This window comes from Drosophila teissieri, chromosome 2R (genome assembly GCF_016746235.2).
Source record: "Drosophila teissieri strain GT53w chromosome 2R, Prin_Dtei_1.1, whole genome shotgun sequence".
Classification (NCBI taxonomy): domain Eukaryota; kingdom Metazoa; phylum Arthropoda; class Insecta; order Diptera; family Drosophilidae; genus Drosophila; species Drosophila teissieri.
Genome location: NC_053030.1, coordinates 2269120 through 2285791, shown reverse-complemented (window position 1 = coordinate 2285791; position 16672 = coordinate 2269120). Strand labels below are relative to the sequence as shown.

The 16672-nt window shown below is 37.4% G+C and overlaps 2 protein-coding genes across 5 annotated transcripts; both read left to right on the top strand.

The window, feature by feature from the left end:
* The first annotated feature begins 559 nt into the window (after nucleotides 1-559).
* LOC122613052 lies at nucleotides 560-7265 on the top strand. Its single transcript, XM_043787025.1, is given in 4 exon segments — nucleotides 560-706; nucleotides 1102-1622; nucleotides 1624-1700; nucleotides 7138-7265. Coding segments are annotated over 4 exon segments (873 nt in total).
* A 559-nt stretch (nucleotides 7266-7824) lies between these two features.
* Nucleotides 7825-16361, top strand: LOC122613357 (mitochondrial import inner membrane translocase subunit TIM50-A). 4 transcript variants are annotated; one of them, XM_043787494.1, is made up of 3 exons: nucleotides 7825-7970; nucleotides 8046-8889; nucleotides 16238-16360. In XM_043787494.1, exons 1-2 carry the CDS (start codon nucleotides 7867-7869, stop codon nucleotides 8857-8859), a joined length of 918 nt encoding a protein of 305 aa, XP_043643429.1. In that variant the 5' UTR covers nucleotides 7825-7866; the 3' UTR covers nucleotides 8860-8889; nucleotides 16238-16360. The 4 variants fall into 4 exon arrangements, with proteins under 4 accessions (XP_043643429.1, XP_043643428.1, XP_043643426.1 ...); XM_043787493.1 differs by having other exon boundaries at nucleotides 8031-8889; XM_043787495.1 differs by having other exon boundaries at nucleotides 7829-7970; nucleotides 8055-8889; nucleotides 16238-16361.
* The last annotated feature ends 311 nt before the right edge of the window (nucleotides 16362-16672 follow it).

Genomic DNA, 16672 nt, shown 5'->3' with positions numbered 1-16672 from the left:
TGCCACGCCCACTCTATTAAAAAATGTTTAGATATTGTTTCATTTTTGTATTAGTCTTGTAAATTTCTATCGATTTGCCAAAAAACTTTTTGCCACGCCCACTCTAACGCCCATAAGCCGCCCAAATCTGCCACGCCCACACTTTTGAAAAAAGTTTTGATATTTTTTCATTTTTGTATTAGTCTTCTAAATTTCTATCGATTTGCCAAAAAACTTTTTGCCACACCCACACGCCCACAAACCGCCAAAAACTGTCAGTGCTGAAGACTCTCCTTCGCACTTCCACTAGCTGAGTAACGGGTATCAGATAGTCGGGGAACTCGACTATAGCGTTCTCTCTTGTTTTTTTTAAAGTGTGCTCTGGAAGAAGTGTATTATTTTCTTAACCCAAAAATCAAACCTGTATTTTATGAAAAATTGCCACCATAGACATTTATTGGTTGTCAATGCTGATCCTTCAAAACTTCAAAGTCTCAGTGAATTGAATCGAAATAGATTTTTGAGTTAGAGGACCACAAGTTCAACGTGTCATTAAAGTTGGAAACAGCCCTATTACAGAATGAATGAGCGCGTATGGACAAGACGTAAGATCACAAATAAACGGGAGTCTGGTGACAATAAAGCTCATGCTTTTAAGCGATTATTGGCAATGCGGAACAACAAATTCAGCAAGGGCAAATTTTCCGAAGACTGCAAAGATGAGCTAGTAATGCAATGCAAAAGCAAAGTAAATATATAGAACTGTTCGAATATCCAACAGTGATGAAAGTATCGCAAAACGTTCGCAGAAAATTGAAAAGAAGACACGTATGACGAACAGCTAAGAGAGCATAAAAAAACGACATGGGAATTACTAGAAAATCTATTTCGCGGAGACTGTAACCGATCTTTGTGCGCTAAGTGTTGGAAAATCTACTGCATTACGAATTTGATCTGAATCATGACAGAAAGTCTCCGAGTAGCAGTAAGACACCAATTGGTCTGACTGAGTGCGTTCGAAAGCTTATTGCGTATAGACTGGTTCAAATCAGCAATTACAAAAAATTTATTGTTGCAACAATCTGCGCGATCGACACATTTGCAAATTTGACATGCTAAAAGCAGGTGCAGATTAAAAAGGCCTGTAAATACAAATACCCTGAAGCTGATGTGGAGAAGCTTATTCAAACCAAAAGGAAAGCTGGTCTAAAGCAGAATGCCGCTTACAGAAAAATTCGTCTAATTATAGAGCGGGATGTGGCAGCGGGTAAAGACGATGTGGGAAAAGTGCAAGCGTTGGAAAAGGAAATCCAAGAGATCGATGAGGAACACAGACTCCATATCGAAAATTCTGGCCAGCATCGGTACCCCGTAATTAGTTCTTTGCGCGTGGTTCATAAGCCTACCATTTACCCGGACGAGTTAGGTGTGGCTCCCAGAGGCAAAAGTTCCTTTGGTAAGAGATCCGCGAATCCCAATCAACTTAAGTTAGAGCAGTATATGCGACGAAAATATAAAAAAAGTGTTGTCGTCAGTCGCAGTCGACTTGATGAAAAATTGTATGATCAGGAGAAGGTTTCTTCAACTACGATACACGAAATTCCTATCGAAAAAGAAAATAAGGAGGGTGAGGCTGAGACAGAAAAAAAAAGGGAGAGAGGAAGATCTCCATTTGCAAAAGTTAAACACTTTTAAAATTGAATTGGATACGACAGGATTAAGTAGGTGCTTTTTAATAGATGTAACGAAATTAATAATATTTCTTTATAGAAATATCAATGAAATTTTCACAAATGTGAAGTTTGATAGCCCTTGGGATGAGATAATGAAAGGCAACTAAGGATTTCAAACCACTATCTACGAGTGTAATGCTTATTTGTGCAACAAATGGATCAAATCTTATAAAATGTAATTATTTTCGTGTGATTACTCTTAAGGAATGGCTATGCCAAATGTTGCTTTTTTTTGAAAGTCTCAGTTGTCAAATAAAAGGACCATCATACTTAACTATTATTTATTATTATTTTTATTATAATTATAATAATATTATTAATATTATTCTTCTTTGGCCTTTTATGACAAAAAAGTCGTTAAATTTTCCGTTCGTACTTCCACTAGCTGAGAAAGGGGAAACTCGACTATAAAGTTCTCTCTCTTTTAAGTTACTTTAAATAATAAATACTTTAATTAATATTTATATTTAATTATACATTATAATCAATAATTATACCTGCTAATCGTAGAATAAAAGGGTATACTAGATTTGTTGAAAAGTATGTAACAGGCAGAAGGAAGCGTTTCCGACCATATAAAGGATATATGTATATTCTTGATCAGGATCAATAGCCGAGTCGATCTGGCCATGTCCGTCTGCCTGTCCGAATGAACGTCGAGATCTCAGGAACTACAAATGCTAGAAAGAAAGCTAGAGACTAAGCATACAGACTCCAGAGACATAGACGCAGCGCAAGTTTGTTAACCCATGTTGCCACGCCCACTATAACGCCCGCAAACAGCCCGAAACTTTTGAAAGATGTTTTGATATTTTTTTATTTTCTATTAGAGTTGTACATTTCTATCGATTTGCCAAAAAACTGTTAGTGTTAAAGAGTCTCCTTCGCACTTCCACTAGCTGAGTAAGGGGTATCAGATAGTCGGGGAACTCGACTATAGACTCTTTTGTTTCATTTTTTTTTAATAATGTAAATTTCTATCGATCTCCACAAAAACTTTTTGCCATGCCCACTTTAACGCCAACAAACCGCCAAAAACTGTCAGTGTTAAAGAGCCTCCTTCGCACTTTCACTAGCTCAGTAACGGGTATCAGATAGTCGGGGAACTTGACTATAGCGTTCTCTCTGGTTTTTATGTAGTGACACTCCAGTTAGGTTTGGAATATAAAAATGCGCTGAGCTAAGCGTAACCCCTATAATAAATAGTATAGTCCTTTGCACAATCTCCTGGTGCGCCTCGTCATTAATAATACAAATAGCATCTCATTCTTAGTCCGGTTATCAAGTGGAATTGTAATCATCTACACGGCTGGGTAATAATCCGAGATGTGTGCCCACATAAGGTGAGAAAGGTCGCTTGACTGACAATAAAATAAATGTCATTTACTGATGACTCATCAACATAATTTTTACGATTCGCCCACTTCGATGAATAAACAAATAAACCAACTGTAACCGGCTAAGAAATCGAACTCTGACTGAATCGGTGACTGCTATGATCTCCTCACGCAAACATTTCGCATGCATTGACTTTTTATGGCAGGCAACAGACGAAAACAATGGACTGAAATGGAAAAATAATGCAAAATCATTTAGCTTACCTCCTAGGCCAAAGGGGGCCTTACTGTCCATGGTAAAGTCATAAAATCCTGCAGCGAATACAATTCTCATCAAGTCGTAAGATGCCAAAATTTCAAGTTGGCGCTAAGCAACTGAATTCAAACCACGGTGAATCCGCTTGGAAAAAGGTCTGATTATCGGTGTTGACGGATTTTTGGAAAACAAAATTCCCAGAAATCACTGAATTGTAGACTTTATAAGACAACAACCAAAACGAGGCACTTTTTATGGATAATAAAGTTTAAAAAAAATAAACTAGTTAAGCTTAAAAATATTATAATAATAGTTTATCATAAAATAAAATATATCTTAAATATATTTATGTATTTAGCACATTTTTCATTCTCTTTTTGCGACCAAAATGATTTTATAGAGACAGTTTTTTGCAAAGTCTACAATATTGTAAATCCATTCAACTTTTGTAGATAGATAAAAGCTGTAGCCATACAAAACCCTGAAAAATCTTTGAAGATGTCATGAAATATTGCTTACTAAAGCTTTGTTAGAGTTTGGCTTAAATAACGTATATAATAATTATGTAGTTTTTGGGATTTGAGTGAAGAAAAAATAAGTTCTGTACTTCCTAGCTAACCTGTCATCATTGGTGGTCACTGATGCCAAACTATTAACCCACGATTCCCATAGCCCCTTCAATCGCCCGTGACTAACGTAATCAGGTCACGTAATGCTTGAATAAGATAGAAGAAATCACTATATACTCAGAGGACTGCGAGTGCGTAAATGTTGAAACTAACGTAAGGAAAGTTTCGGAAGCAAGCCTTCGCATCGTCTACGCCATCTTTGACGCGTGATAACATTTTTTTTTTCCTCGTATCGCAATTTCAAATCTAAACTTATATATCCGGGTACGTCAAATTGTTTTCATTTTTAACAGTATAAATTATGTAAATAGAAACGCTGCGGTCGACTTTTTTTGTAATCTTTAGGTGAAGATAAAAGTACTCTTCTAAAAAAATGAGTGACACTATTCAGGGATTCCATAAGGAGCGACGCTTAAATAAAAAAAAAACAAAAATTCTAACATGTTTTCAATGAAAACCATATAAACGCATTAGTATTTTGGGCGCTATTACTCTTTACTTTATAACATCTTAGAATAATTTTTATTGAGTGTTGTTCCATGCTAAGTATTAAAATTTCTCGCATCCCTTTTTTTATAAAACGACAAAACGGGTATAACGAAAACGAAAATATGCCAGCCACAATAAAATTCAACGAATTGGGAAATCTAAGTCGCTCTGTGGGTTTTATTAAAATGTAAAGCCCATCATTAGAAATGCAAGCAGCTTACCCATAATATAAAAATCTTATGACTCCAAGCCCCGAATATCTCGCATAAGTTTCATTTTATTTTGATTTTTACTATTGCCCCAGGGGCTGTGATTGTCCCACCTGGATCACTTGCTAAATTACCAAAGCCGGAGCCACAAAAATCAGCAGTGACAAAAATACGATACAAAAAGACTACGGAAATAGTCGGAAGTGGCAGATGGGGGTTGGGCATGTGCTCATGAGAACTAAAGCAGGGAAAATGCCTATTTACGAGCTTGCATGTTGCCGGACACATGGTAATCATATATTTTGGTCATATCTGTGGACCATAAAACCAGCGTTCTTATGTGCCTGTCAATGTGTTGTTTCATGACATTTATTTCGTTTGTTCCATCCCTGTTTTGGACTTGTTCGAAGACCTGCGTGCAGAAGGAAAATATTTTAGTGTCCATTTAATGTTCAATCTAAGATGAGCTCGTAACTTTTGATCGACTAAACGAGCTAGGGCCCAGAACCCGCCCATCACGATATTTGTGGGTTAAATGTGGGGTAGTAGTTGAATCCGAACCAAGTGGGAAGAGGGAAGGATTCCGCACTCGGATTAGCCACGCAACCTGGGTTTGCGAATCTCTAGAGACAATTTTGCAATTGTCTTGCCGAATCTAGGCCTCTGACTAATAGGCAGAAGTTTTTTGTATGGTGTCAATCGTTTTTTGTATGGATTTCCAATAGCTTCTGAAAGTCCGGACTGTTGTAGCAGGAACTTTGAGTTATAAATATATAATTTAAATTAAAAACACTTTTTCCACGCCCGAGAACAATCGAGGGTGGACTGCCCCATGGTTACTTAAGCCCAGACGTAAAGCAATTAAAATTGTGCATGCATCCAGTAGTGAATACCGCAGGCAGCATCAACAGATGTTTTTTCTTGGCAAAAAAAATTTTTGTACTCTCTAAAGAAAAATAAAAGCCTTAATTATACCCGTAACTCGTAGAGTAAAAGGGTATACTAGATTCGTTGAAAAGTATGTAACAGGCAGAAGGAAGCGTTTCCGACCATATAAAGTATATATATTCTTGATCAGGATCAATAGCCGAGACGATCTGGCCATGTCCGTCTGTCCGTCCGTATAAACGTCGAGATCTCAGGAACTACAAAAGCTAGAAAGAAGTTCAGATTAAGCATACAGACTCCAGAGACATAGAAGCAGCGCAAGTTTGTCGATTCATGTTGCCACGCCCACTCTAACGCCCACAAACCGCCAACAACTGTCAGTGTTGACAGCTGAGTAACGGGTATCAGATAGTCGGGGAACTCGACTATAGCGTTCTCTCTTGCTTTATTTTTTATTACAGAGAAATGTTGGTTAAACAGCCAGAAGAAAGACTTTTCGACCACTTGATCAGGATCAATAGCCGGAGTCGATCTGGAACTCTTCGTGGAACTCGACTATAGCATTCTCTCTGGTTTGATACGAAGGAGAAATTTCAACAATGACAGTTTTTGGTGGTTTGTGGGCGTTAGAGTCGGCGTGGCAAAAACTTTTTCTTCTTTTGACTGAAATCAGTAAGCCCCTTTGCACGGCCATAAACAGTTTAATAATGCACAGCGATGTGTAGTTAAATGCCTGAAATACCATATTGAACTAGAGAGATGCCTAAGTCGAGTTTCTCAAATATCAGATCCCTGTTACCCAGAAATTTTCATACATAGATACGCGGAAAAAAAAAGAAAATAAAGAAATCCGCGGCCTAACACTAGTGATTGTGATAATGAATATAAAAACGGGTCCAAACACTGCTTTTATTTATTATAATAACACTCAAAAGTTTCGTTCTTAAGCAAAGCTAGATGCCTCTACTGATTGCTAAACGTAATCACTACTATTAGACTTCATTAACCTAGGTTGTAATTTTCAAAACATTGAATTAAAATCGCACTCATTTTCACATAAACTCCAGAACCGATTTAAATGCTCCAGCAGACCGAACCAATTTTGAAAAGTGATTAAGTTTAACTGCTTAACGAGCTAAACTAGGAAATCAGAAATTATGAGCCATGCAAAGGACAAAAGCTAGTAGAGCACATGGATGAAAACAATGACAAAGAAGGCAGCCGAAAAAGGAGCTACCAGCAAAATATGAGAAAATGGCAATGGAAGTGAAACTGTAGTTCTGTAAGGACATGTGCCTGATGACTACTTAAAAATCTGTGCGTCTGCACGCATTATAAACGAATTACGAGGCTCGTTGGGCAATTGCAGTTCATTGTTATTTAATATGTCGCCCATTCAAAAGAGAAAGAGACGAAACGACCAGCAGGAACACCAGGAGTCGAATAGACAACGGGAACACGGTTGGGAAAATTATACTTTATGGGACCAGGACACTGGATAGCAGGACAAGGGCGCAGCAGACGCAGGCGGCGTGACAGTGATTGCAATACAAACGATTGCCAACGTTTCCAAGTGGATTATTGCCTCATGCCAATTATCATATCAACGATACACAGGCACAGGTCTCGGTAAATGGGCAGAAACACACACTGAGCCACACTTGAAAGCGCAGGACACGTCGGGTCGTGGCAGATTGGCTGACAAGTACAAGTGGAAGGAGAAAAGGGTCCAGCCAATAAACTAGCCCATCTTCCAGCGACCATCGCACTTTACGAGGTGTTGACTACGTCGGCATCTGGCGACTTCTGTCGCTCTCTCTTTCTCGTCACCCTTATTTGGTTCTTCCGTAATTGCATATACAATTTTAAATGGATTTTGATTGTTTATGACAAATTGACTATCTGATTAGCTCCAACCAACTCCATAAAAGTTGTTTTGCAAGTCGATAGCAATTTACAAGACGGCGTGGCAGTTTGTGGGCGTGGCAGCATGCTTAATCTCAACTTTCTAGCTTTTATAGTTCCTGAGATCTCGACGTTCATACGGACAGACAGACGGACAGACGGATGGACAGACGGACATGGCCAGATCGACTGGGCCATTGAGCCTGATCAAGAATATATGTATATACTTTATATGGTCGGAAACGCTTCCTTCTGCCTGTTAAATATAAATATAAATATAATAAAAATACGTTGGATAATTAGAAACAGCTGAGCATTAAATTTGTTATTAATTTTTATATTTTCAGGCTCGTGACGAATATATATCAAACTACGTAAACGCTCATACTTGTCAAGGCTTAGTGTTTTAAATCAATCAAAAAAAAATAACGTTGTGCTCAAATGAATAAAATTTTATGGTTTGGCTACATCGGGAAAAATAAGACCGGGTTTCTGAGTCCATGCGAGAAAATATGCCAAAATGCAGCTAGAAAAAGAGTACATAGGTGCGACAAAACCTATTCACCACCAATGTTGAGAAGAATCAAGAATTTCTATACCTACAGTATTGTACTTGGAAGTCTTTTCAGTACAGCTATTTGGACCATCTACAGGCTGGGTAAGCCCGAGGAAGACGACCGGGGTCCTATAGATGATGAATTCAGCAGGCTTCCCTGGTTCCGCCAGTACTTAATGAGGATGTGGCACACACTTAAGTATTATGAAAAAATGATGGAAGAACCCCAGATGGCAAAGTTGCTACCAAACATTGTTCCACCGCCGTATATACAATCTCCCTATTCACTAGTCCTGGAAATCAAAGACGTCCTGGTGCACCCAGATTGGACTTATCAGACTGGGTGGCGGTTTAAAAAGCGGCCCGGTGTGGATTACTTTCTGCAGCAGTGCAGCCGAAATTTTGAAATTATCATATATACTTCAGAGCAGGGTATGACCGCATTTCCCCTGCTAGATGCTTTGGATCCCTATGGCTACATAAGTTATCGGCTAGTAAGAGGTGCTACGGACTTGGTAGAGGGACAGCATACCAAGAACCTCGATTATCTTAACAGGGACCTGAGTCGAGTAATAGTTATTGATTGTGATCCGTATACCACTCCACTGCATCCTGATAATAGCTTGGTGCTCACAAAGTGGCTGGGGAACGATGATGATGTTCAGCTCTTTGATCTCACGGCTTTTCTGCAGTTGGTGGCCGACCACCAAGTGGCTGATGTAAGGGAAGTGCTGCGATACTATCGACAGTTCGAGGACCCCATTGAGCAGTTCAAGGATAACCAACGACGACTGCAGGAGCAGAATCAGGAAAGCATTCAGAATTTACCAGCTTGTGAACGTCAGTGGACCTTGACTTTATTGGGACGCTCCCAATGAGGGTCTTCAATCAAATACATTTTCGCTTATGTAAATATACCTTAAAACAATAACAAGAATGAACGATTCCAGTGTTGCGATCTGTATAAACGTCTAGACTAAGCATGCCGACTCTATTGTTATACCCGTTACTCGTAGAGTAAAAGGGTATACTAGATTCGTTGAAAAGAATGTAACAGGCAGAAGGAAGCGTATCCGACCATATAAAGTATATATATTCTTGATCAGGACCAATAGCCGAGTCGATCTGACCATGTCCGTCTGTCCGTCCGTCTGTCTGTCCGTCCGTATGAACGTCGAGATCTCAGGAACTATAAAAGCTAGAAAGTTGAAAATAAGCATACGGACTCCAGAGGCATAGACGCAGCGCAAGTTTGTCGATTCATGTTGCCACGATCTGCAGAAAAACTTTTTGCCACGCCCACCCTAACGCCCACAAACCGCCCAAAACTGCCACGCCCATACTTTTGAAAAATGTTGTGAAATTTTTTCACATGTTGGTTCGTCTTGTAAATTTAACTCTATATACCAAAAATTTTTTTTTGCCACGCCCCCTCTAACGCCCACAAACCGCCAAAACGGTCAGTGTTGTAATTTCTCTTCGCACTTTCACCAGCTGAGTAACGGGTATCAGATAGTCGGGGAACCTGACTATAGCGTTCTATCTTGTTTTTTTTTTGTATCGTAAGGTCAAGTCGGAGTTTTCTCTTCAGGCGTCTTAGGGATTGGCTATTGTCTAGGAGCTTGATAGGGGAGAATACAGTTGTCTCTGGATAATGGCTGATGATTCCTGCCGATCTGTTGCTAGGAAGGAGGATATTGAAGGCTAGGAAGGCGGTGTCACGGGGATATGTGGCTATTATGAGGTACCGGGAGGGGGTGATGGAAAGGTCTGCTGTGTAGAGTGTGTACAAGAACGCTGTCTTGAGGTACTCCGGCTCTTATGGGCGTAGGCGTGCATACACTGTTAAAGGTTTTTGTGTTACTTTTGTCCATTTTATTTTTTTCACTCTAAAAAAGATAAATGGTACAGTCATACCGCAGCAGCCAACAGCCAAATATTTGGGGCTCACCCTTGACATATCAGGTCATGTTATAAATCACAAAAGTAAGCCAATGTACTGGTTGATTCAAAGAAGAAGTTAACTTTCCACAAAAACAAGCTCCTTCTGTACAAGGCCATTATTAGCGTGGACATACGACATTGAGCTGTAAGGGGCATACACAAACATCAAATGGTTGGAAAAAGCAGAGAACAAACTAATAAGACAGATAATAAATGCGGCTTTCTATGTGCGGAATACCGTTATTCTTAACTTGCCATCAGTGGTAGAAGAAATTGCAAAATCAAGCGTGAGACACCTGAAAAATATAAACGAACGAACTTTAAAAATTAACGACGCACGCTTAAGAGATGGTGCCCTCTTGACTAACCATTCAGAGTTCAATACAAATTTTATAACCAACATCTCCACTAAATTCACAATACAGCAACATCCCACAATATCAGATCAACATACTTAAACTGTTTACTTTATAGCCAATGTTACCCAACGAATAAATGAATTGCCCACTGGGCAGATGTAAACAGATAAAGAAAATATATAAAAACAAAATTTTTTTTGTTTAACAAATTTTTATCGTCTTGCCAATCTGAAGTCCACAGAGGTTTTGATTTTTATATTCGTTACTCGCAGAGTGGTAGATTCGTTGAAAAATATGGAACAGGTAGAAGGAACGCTTACGACCCTATAAAGTATATAGTATATGGGTAATTCTCTGATGTCGCACGCGACATTTAATTTTAATTTTTAATAATTTTAAGCTTATAGCTCTTGGTTAGCACTATAATTGGTGTTATAGTCGATTTCAGACAATTGTTCGTTTTCAAGATAATAACAAAAATGTAAGATATTCGCACGCGACACAGACAGAAGTAACTTTTTCGCTAACCAGTTCAAGCACTAATTTCAGCGAAACTTGATGAAAGATTTTTAGGCAATTAATTTTAATGTGTTATAGATCAATTCATCCTAATAAAATATTTTACTTGACTTAAAAATATAAAGTATTTTTTTTTAAATTGAATTTTAATCACTGTCGCATGCGACATTTTCTTCCATCATATTTTTTAAATTCTTTTATACTTTTTAAGGAAATTAGAAGAACATAGAATGTATTTAAAATTTTTTGTAATATATTTAACATATTTTTTTTATTTTTTAAATTTCAAACATAACAAAATATCTTCACAAAAGTTACAAAATGTACATATTCTTCTTATATGAAAAACTTAATTACCTAACTTAAATTTAATAGTTGAATAATTCAAAAACAATTTTTTAAATGAACATGCTGTTCTAGCAGCTTTCGTTTGTTGGCCATTGCAACCAAACCAATGCATCTGGCTTATACAAGGTATGCTTTGCACATCCTTCCATTTTTCATTTAACTATAATACTGTGACATATTTACAATTTGTGCAGATGATATAAAATCAATTTTAATACCATTTACGTTGTTTTTTGCACATTGATAAAATGAGAAAGCATTAGGTAGCACTATGTTTTTATACCCGTTACTCGTAGAGTAAAAGGGTATACTAGATTCGTTGAAAAGAATGTAACAGGCAGAAGGAAGCGTATCCGACCATATAAAGTATATATATTCTTGATCAGGATCAATAGCCGAGTCGATCTGACCATGTCCGTCTGTCCGTCCGTCTGTCTGTCCGTATGAACGTCGAGATCTCAGGAACTACAAAAGCTAGAAAGTTGAGACTAAGCATACAGACTCCAGAGACATAGACGCAGCGCAAGTTTGTCGACTCATGTTGCCACGCCCACTCTAACAAACCGCCCAAAACTGCCACGCCCACACTTTTAAAAAATGTTTTGATATTTTTTCATTTTTGTATTAGTCTTGTAAATTTCTATCGATTTGCCAAACAACTTTTTGCCACGCCCACTCTAACGCCCAAATCTGCCACGCCCACACTTTTGAAAAATGTTTTGATATTTTTTCATTTTTGTATTAGTCTTGTAAATTTCTATCGATTTGCCAAACAACTTTTTGCCACGCCCACTCTAACGCCCAAATCTGCCACGCCCACACTTTTGAAAAATGTTTTGATATTTTTTCATTTTTGTATTAGTCTTCTAAATTTCTATCGACTTGCCAAATAACTTTTTGCCACGCCCACTCTAACGCCCACAAACCGGCAAATACTGTCAGTGCTGAAGACTCTCCTTTGCACTTTCACTAGCTGAGTAACGGGTATCAATTTTCTTTTAATTACGGCTCCAACTCCGTCAACAGCTCCCTTTCCGTGAGAACTGGCAAAAAAATTCCATTCAACAATTGCACAACCAATTTGGTTTAAAATGTCGGTCAAACTGCTTAAAATGTACTTATTTTTAAATTGTGAGCAGCTGCCATCAGAAAATATTTTTACTTTTGAAAATCGTCCGAACATTTTTTTAATTTTACGAATTAAAACGAATATAAAGACATCATGTTTGTTATGCGAGAGTTTATCACTTATTATGGCAAATGATTGTGAAGCACCAGCAAACCAAGCTACGCAAGTAAAAATTGTTATCTGCTTGTAGCTAAAATGAGCACTTTGGACTTCGTTTTGGTTTGTCAACCGATAATTTTCCGCAAAATCTATTTGAAGAATAAGCTCGCCAGGCTTTAGGTTGTTTTTTGATTCTTCGAAATAAATTTGCTTGGCTCTTTTTACATAAAAATGGGTTTAGAATGATGACAGCTTAGCTTCTATTTCATTTATTAAATTAGATAAAGTTGACTTGTATTCGAACGCACTATATTATTGTCAATTTTACGCCATTGTTCCCAGTTTATTTCATCTTCCATATTCGTCAAACATGCAAGAGGAATTAAGTCATCTTGTATATTTGTTAAACACTTCTTACAATTGCTTGTCATGCAATATTCGTCTTGAATATCGCAGCAAACAGCTTTAAGTAATGTTTTAAAATTGCTGGGAAAAGATGGAATCGCATTGGAGCAACTTTGCAAAAGATAGTTGAAATTAGCATTATACATGCAAACACACATATTGTGCGGCAATTTATTTGCTAATTGGACATGGCGAGGTCGGAATTTAAAAAAGGTTGATAAGCCTACCTTTTCGCTTGCAAAATATTTTTTAAATAACTCATAAGTTTCGGACACTGTCATTAACATAAAGCGCTTAGCCACTAATTTTCCCTTAACAATAATGGTGTCTTTTTTCCAGCAGCTTGCACACTTACACTGACGAGCAAAACTGTAACACGAGTTGCATATTCTAACTTCAACGGTCAGTATCTTCTCTCCTATTTTATGTACGATAATAATCTTAGTCTTGTTTTGTTGCTACTATATTTGACTATCGCTTGTGAAAATATGAAGCGATTTGATAATCTGGAATAAATATGCCGAAGCAAAATGTAAAAGAAGTCAAATGTTACAGTTTTGCACTGGGGTGATATATTAAACGAACATTTTTTTTTTAATTATTTTAATAATGAGTCCACAGCCCTTTTGATTTTTTTAGCTCCGTTATGCGATTTGGCATACTTTGGGTATACCGTAGCACCATTTCAGGACGAATAGCGTACCAGAGGTCCTTTGTTCTTTCCCACAGCTCCATCATTCTACTTGGAGGGCCTGCATATTTTGCCAGTTGGGATTTTACATGGCTCCACAAATTTTCTATGGGATACATATCAGGAGATTGCGGTGGCCACTTCAGCGATTCAAAATTTTGCTTTTCCATCCAATTGTTGACCAAAATCGATGTGTGTTTGGGATCCTTGTCTTGCTGAAATATGCATTTTTTAGCAGCAATACCCATATTTTGAATTACTTTTGGAAGATTTTGTTGCAAAATGTTTAAGTAATGTTCCTTCCGCATTATACCTTCAATTAACACCAAGGAACCAACTCCGTTTTTGTGTATACAGCCCCAAACCATTATTGATCCGCCACCTTGCTTCACGGTTTGCTTCACGTTACTTGGTGACTGGACTGTGGGATCTCTAGTCCAATACCAATAAGTTAAAACAATCACAAAAATTTGGTTTTTCAGGTTATATGGTCAGATGAAACCAAAATTAATCGTTTCGAGTCAGATGGACGCTCTTGGTATTGGACTAGAGATCCCACAATCCCACAATAGTGTATATCATCGTTTTCATAAAATTTTGTAATGGCATCCACTAAGCTATCTGGTATGTTTTTGCTGGACTGCTTAATATTTTCATGTTGTTCATTTATATTATATTTCTTTCCAAGAATTTCTAAAACTTTAACTTTTTTGTGAAAATCTTTGGGCAACGCTCTCTCCACTTTTTTTAGTGCTTTCTCTAAAGTTGGATAGCAACTATAAGGCTCGGCTTGTTTTTGGCGTGCGCGAGACTCATCGAAGAGTTTTTGGCGCCTCTCCTTTTGTCGTATCCGATCATATTTTCGTTTTTCCTCAATAAATTTGTTATCACCTTTAGCCATCCTTTTCCACGTAGTTCTGCCCTTTTGCATTCCTTCCTTATTCTTTAATTTATGCATTTCCATTTTTGTTTAATCATTTTTTAAATTTTCCCTCCATCGTTTGCAATTTAATTTGTTTTTCTCCTTGCCTTTATTCATCTACATTAAGTACAAGTTTTTTAAGGGAAAAAAAAAATAAAATATTTTACTTACCATGTCGCACGCGACACACTTTAAACAATTTTCAAAAACAACGATGTGCGTTATATTAGCAAAACTAAATTTTATTAAATTTAATGTCGAAAAATATGTTTGGACACAAGATTTGAAGATCACTGGACAAAAACTTTAGGCGCACTGATAACAAATGTTCCTTTTCGATATCGCACGCGACATGAATAGAAACTGATAAGACCATGAGAAATTTGCCGTAATTAGCTATCGCATCGCTTCTTTCATAATTTGTATATATTCTTTAACTATATACCTAGATGAATAATAGGGAATATCGATTCATAGTGACTCTCTTTAAGAAAAAGAAGCAAATCAAAACGTACCCTATAAATGTATTAAACAGAACTTTTGCACTTCTTCGACTTTCCATCAAAATATTTCAAAATGTGTTACGATTAAATGTCAAAAATGCTTATATTACTTAAATGTACTTTATTTTTTATCCATAAGAGTGAAAAAACCCACTGTTATAGACTTTGAAATTTTTCTAAAACAAAACAAGAGAGAACGCTATAGTCGAGTACCCCGACTATCTGATACCCGTTACTCAGCTAGTGGAAGTGCGAAGGAGAATCTTCAACACTGACAGTTTTTGTCGGTTTGAGGGCGTTAGAGTGGGCGTAGCAAAAAGTTTTTTGGCAAATCGAAAAAAATTTACAAGTCTAATACAAAAATGAAAAAATATTAAAACATTTTTCAAAAGTGTGGGCGTGGTAGTTTTGGGCGGTTTGTGGGCGTTAGAGTAGGCGTGGCAAAAAGTTTTTTGGCAAATCGATAGAAATTTATAAGACTAATACAAAAATGAAAAAATATCAAAACATTTTTCAAAAGTGTGGGCGTGGCAGTTTTATGCGGTTTGTGCAAACTTGCGCTGCGTCTATGTCTCTGGAGTCCGTATGTTTAATCTCAACTTTCTAGCTTTTGTAGTTCCTGAGATCTCGACGTTCATACGGACAGACGGACGGACAGACGGACATGGGCAGATCGAATCGGCTATTGATCCTGATCAAGAATATATATACTTTATATGGTCGGAAACGCTTCCTTCTGCCTGTTACATACTTTTCAACGAATCAAGTATACTCTTTTAATCTACGAGTGCGGGTACGTTAGAGTGGACGTGACAAAAAGTTTGTTGGCAAATCGAGACCAACACAAATGTGAAAAAATAGCCACACATTTTTCAAAAGTGTGGGCGTGGCAAAAAGTTTTCCTGCAGGTCGATAGAAATTTACAATACTTTTCAACGAATCTAGAATACCTTTTTACCCTACGAGTTAACGGGTGTTAAACCAGATGTAGGAGTTTATTAATATACGCGTACAATGTTTTATTAAGATAAGTTTAAACATTAAGTGTATAGTTGGGACTTACAAAGTTATATTATTTACTAATTTTTTAACTTATTCATTTATCGGTTTTCTCTACACCACTACCACTAATACCCCGCTTATTGCACAAGAAACGGAGGTCTACAAGGATCTATTACTTTGTTTAGCATTTTAAATGGCGAGCTGACTACCAACTCATTTAGTTGATTGACACGCTCCTGTCTTATTTTAAAATCAAACGCATTCTTATTTGCATCCTGAATCCTTTTGATGTTCTCTCGGACTGATTGTCGATATTTCTCTATTTCTTTATCCAGGTTTTTTACTGCAAGCTTCTACATCAAGTCCTTATATTCATTTCAACCGGTCATTCGCATCTCAACTTCAATTATATAGCTTGGTTTAGTATTATTAATTATTTACTAAACTCTTTCAACGTATGTATACCAAGAATATTCCTTGAACGCCAAAGATGTAAAAGCCTCTATCAGATTCTATACGGCGAGGATTTCCGAAATGAACGGCTTGCTTCATCGACACCTGTCGTTCGAGTTGGCTAGAGCCAAATATATTTCAATAAACCATCAACTACGACAAGGATGTGATTGTAGCGCTTGGGTGTGGTCTCCATTGCACCGACGTGAACGATGTGGTACGTAACGCCTTAGCATTTTGAAAATAATGTTGTTTTGTATGTCGAAGTCCTGGCATGTATCCTTTTCCACTAACTGCTTGTGTCCATTCGTTCTTGA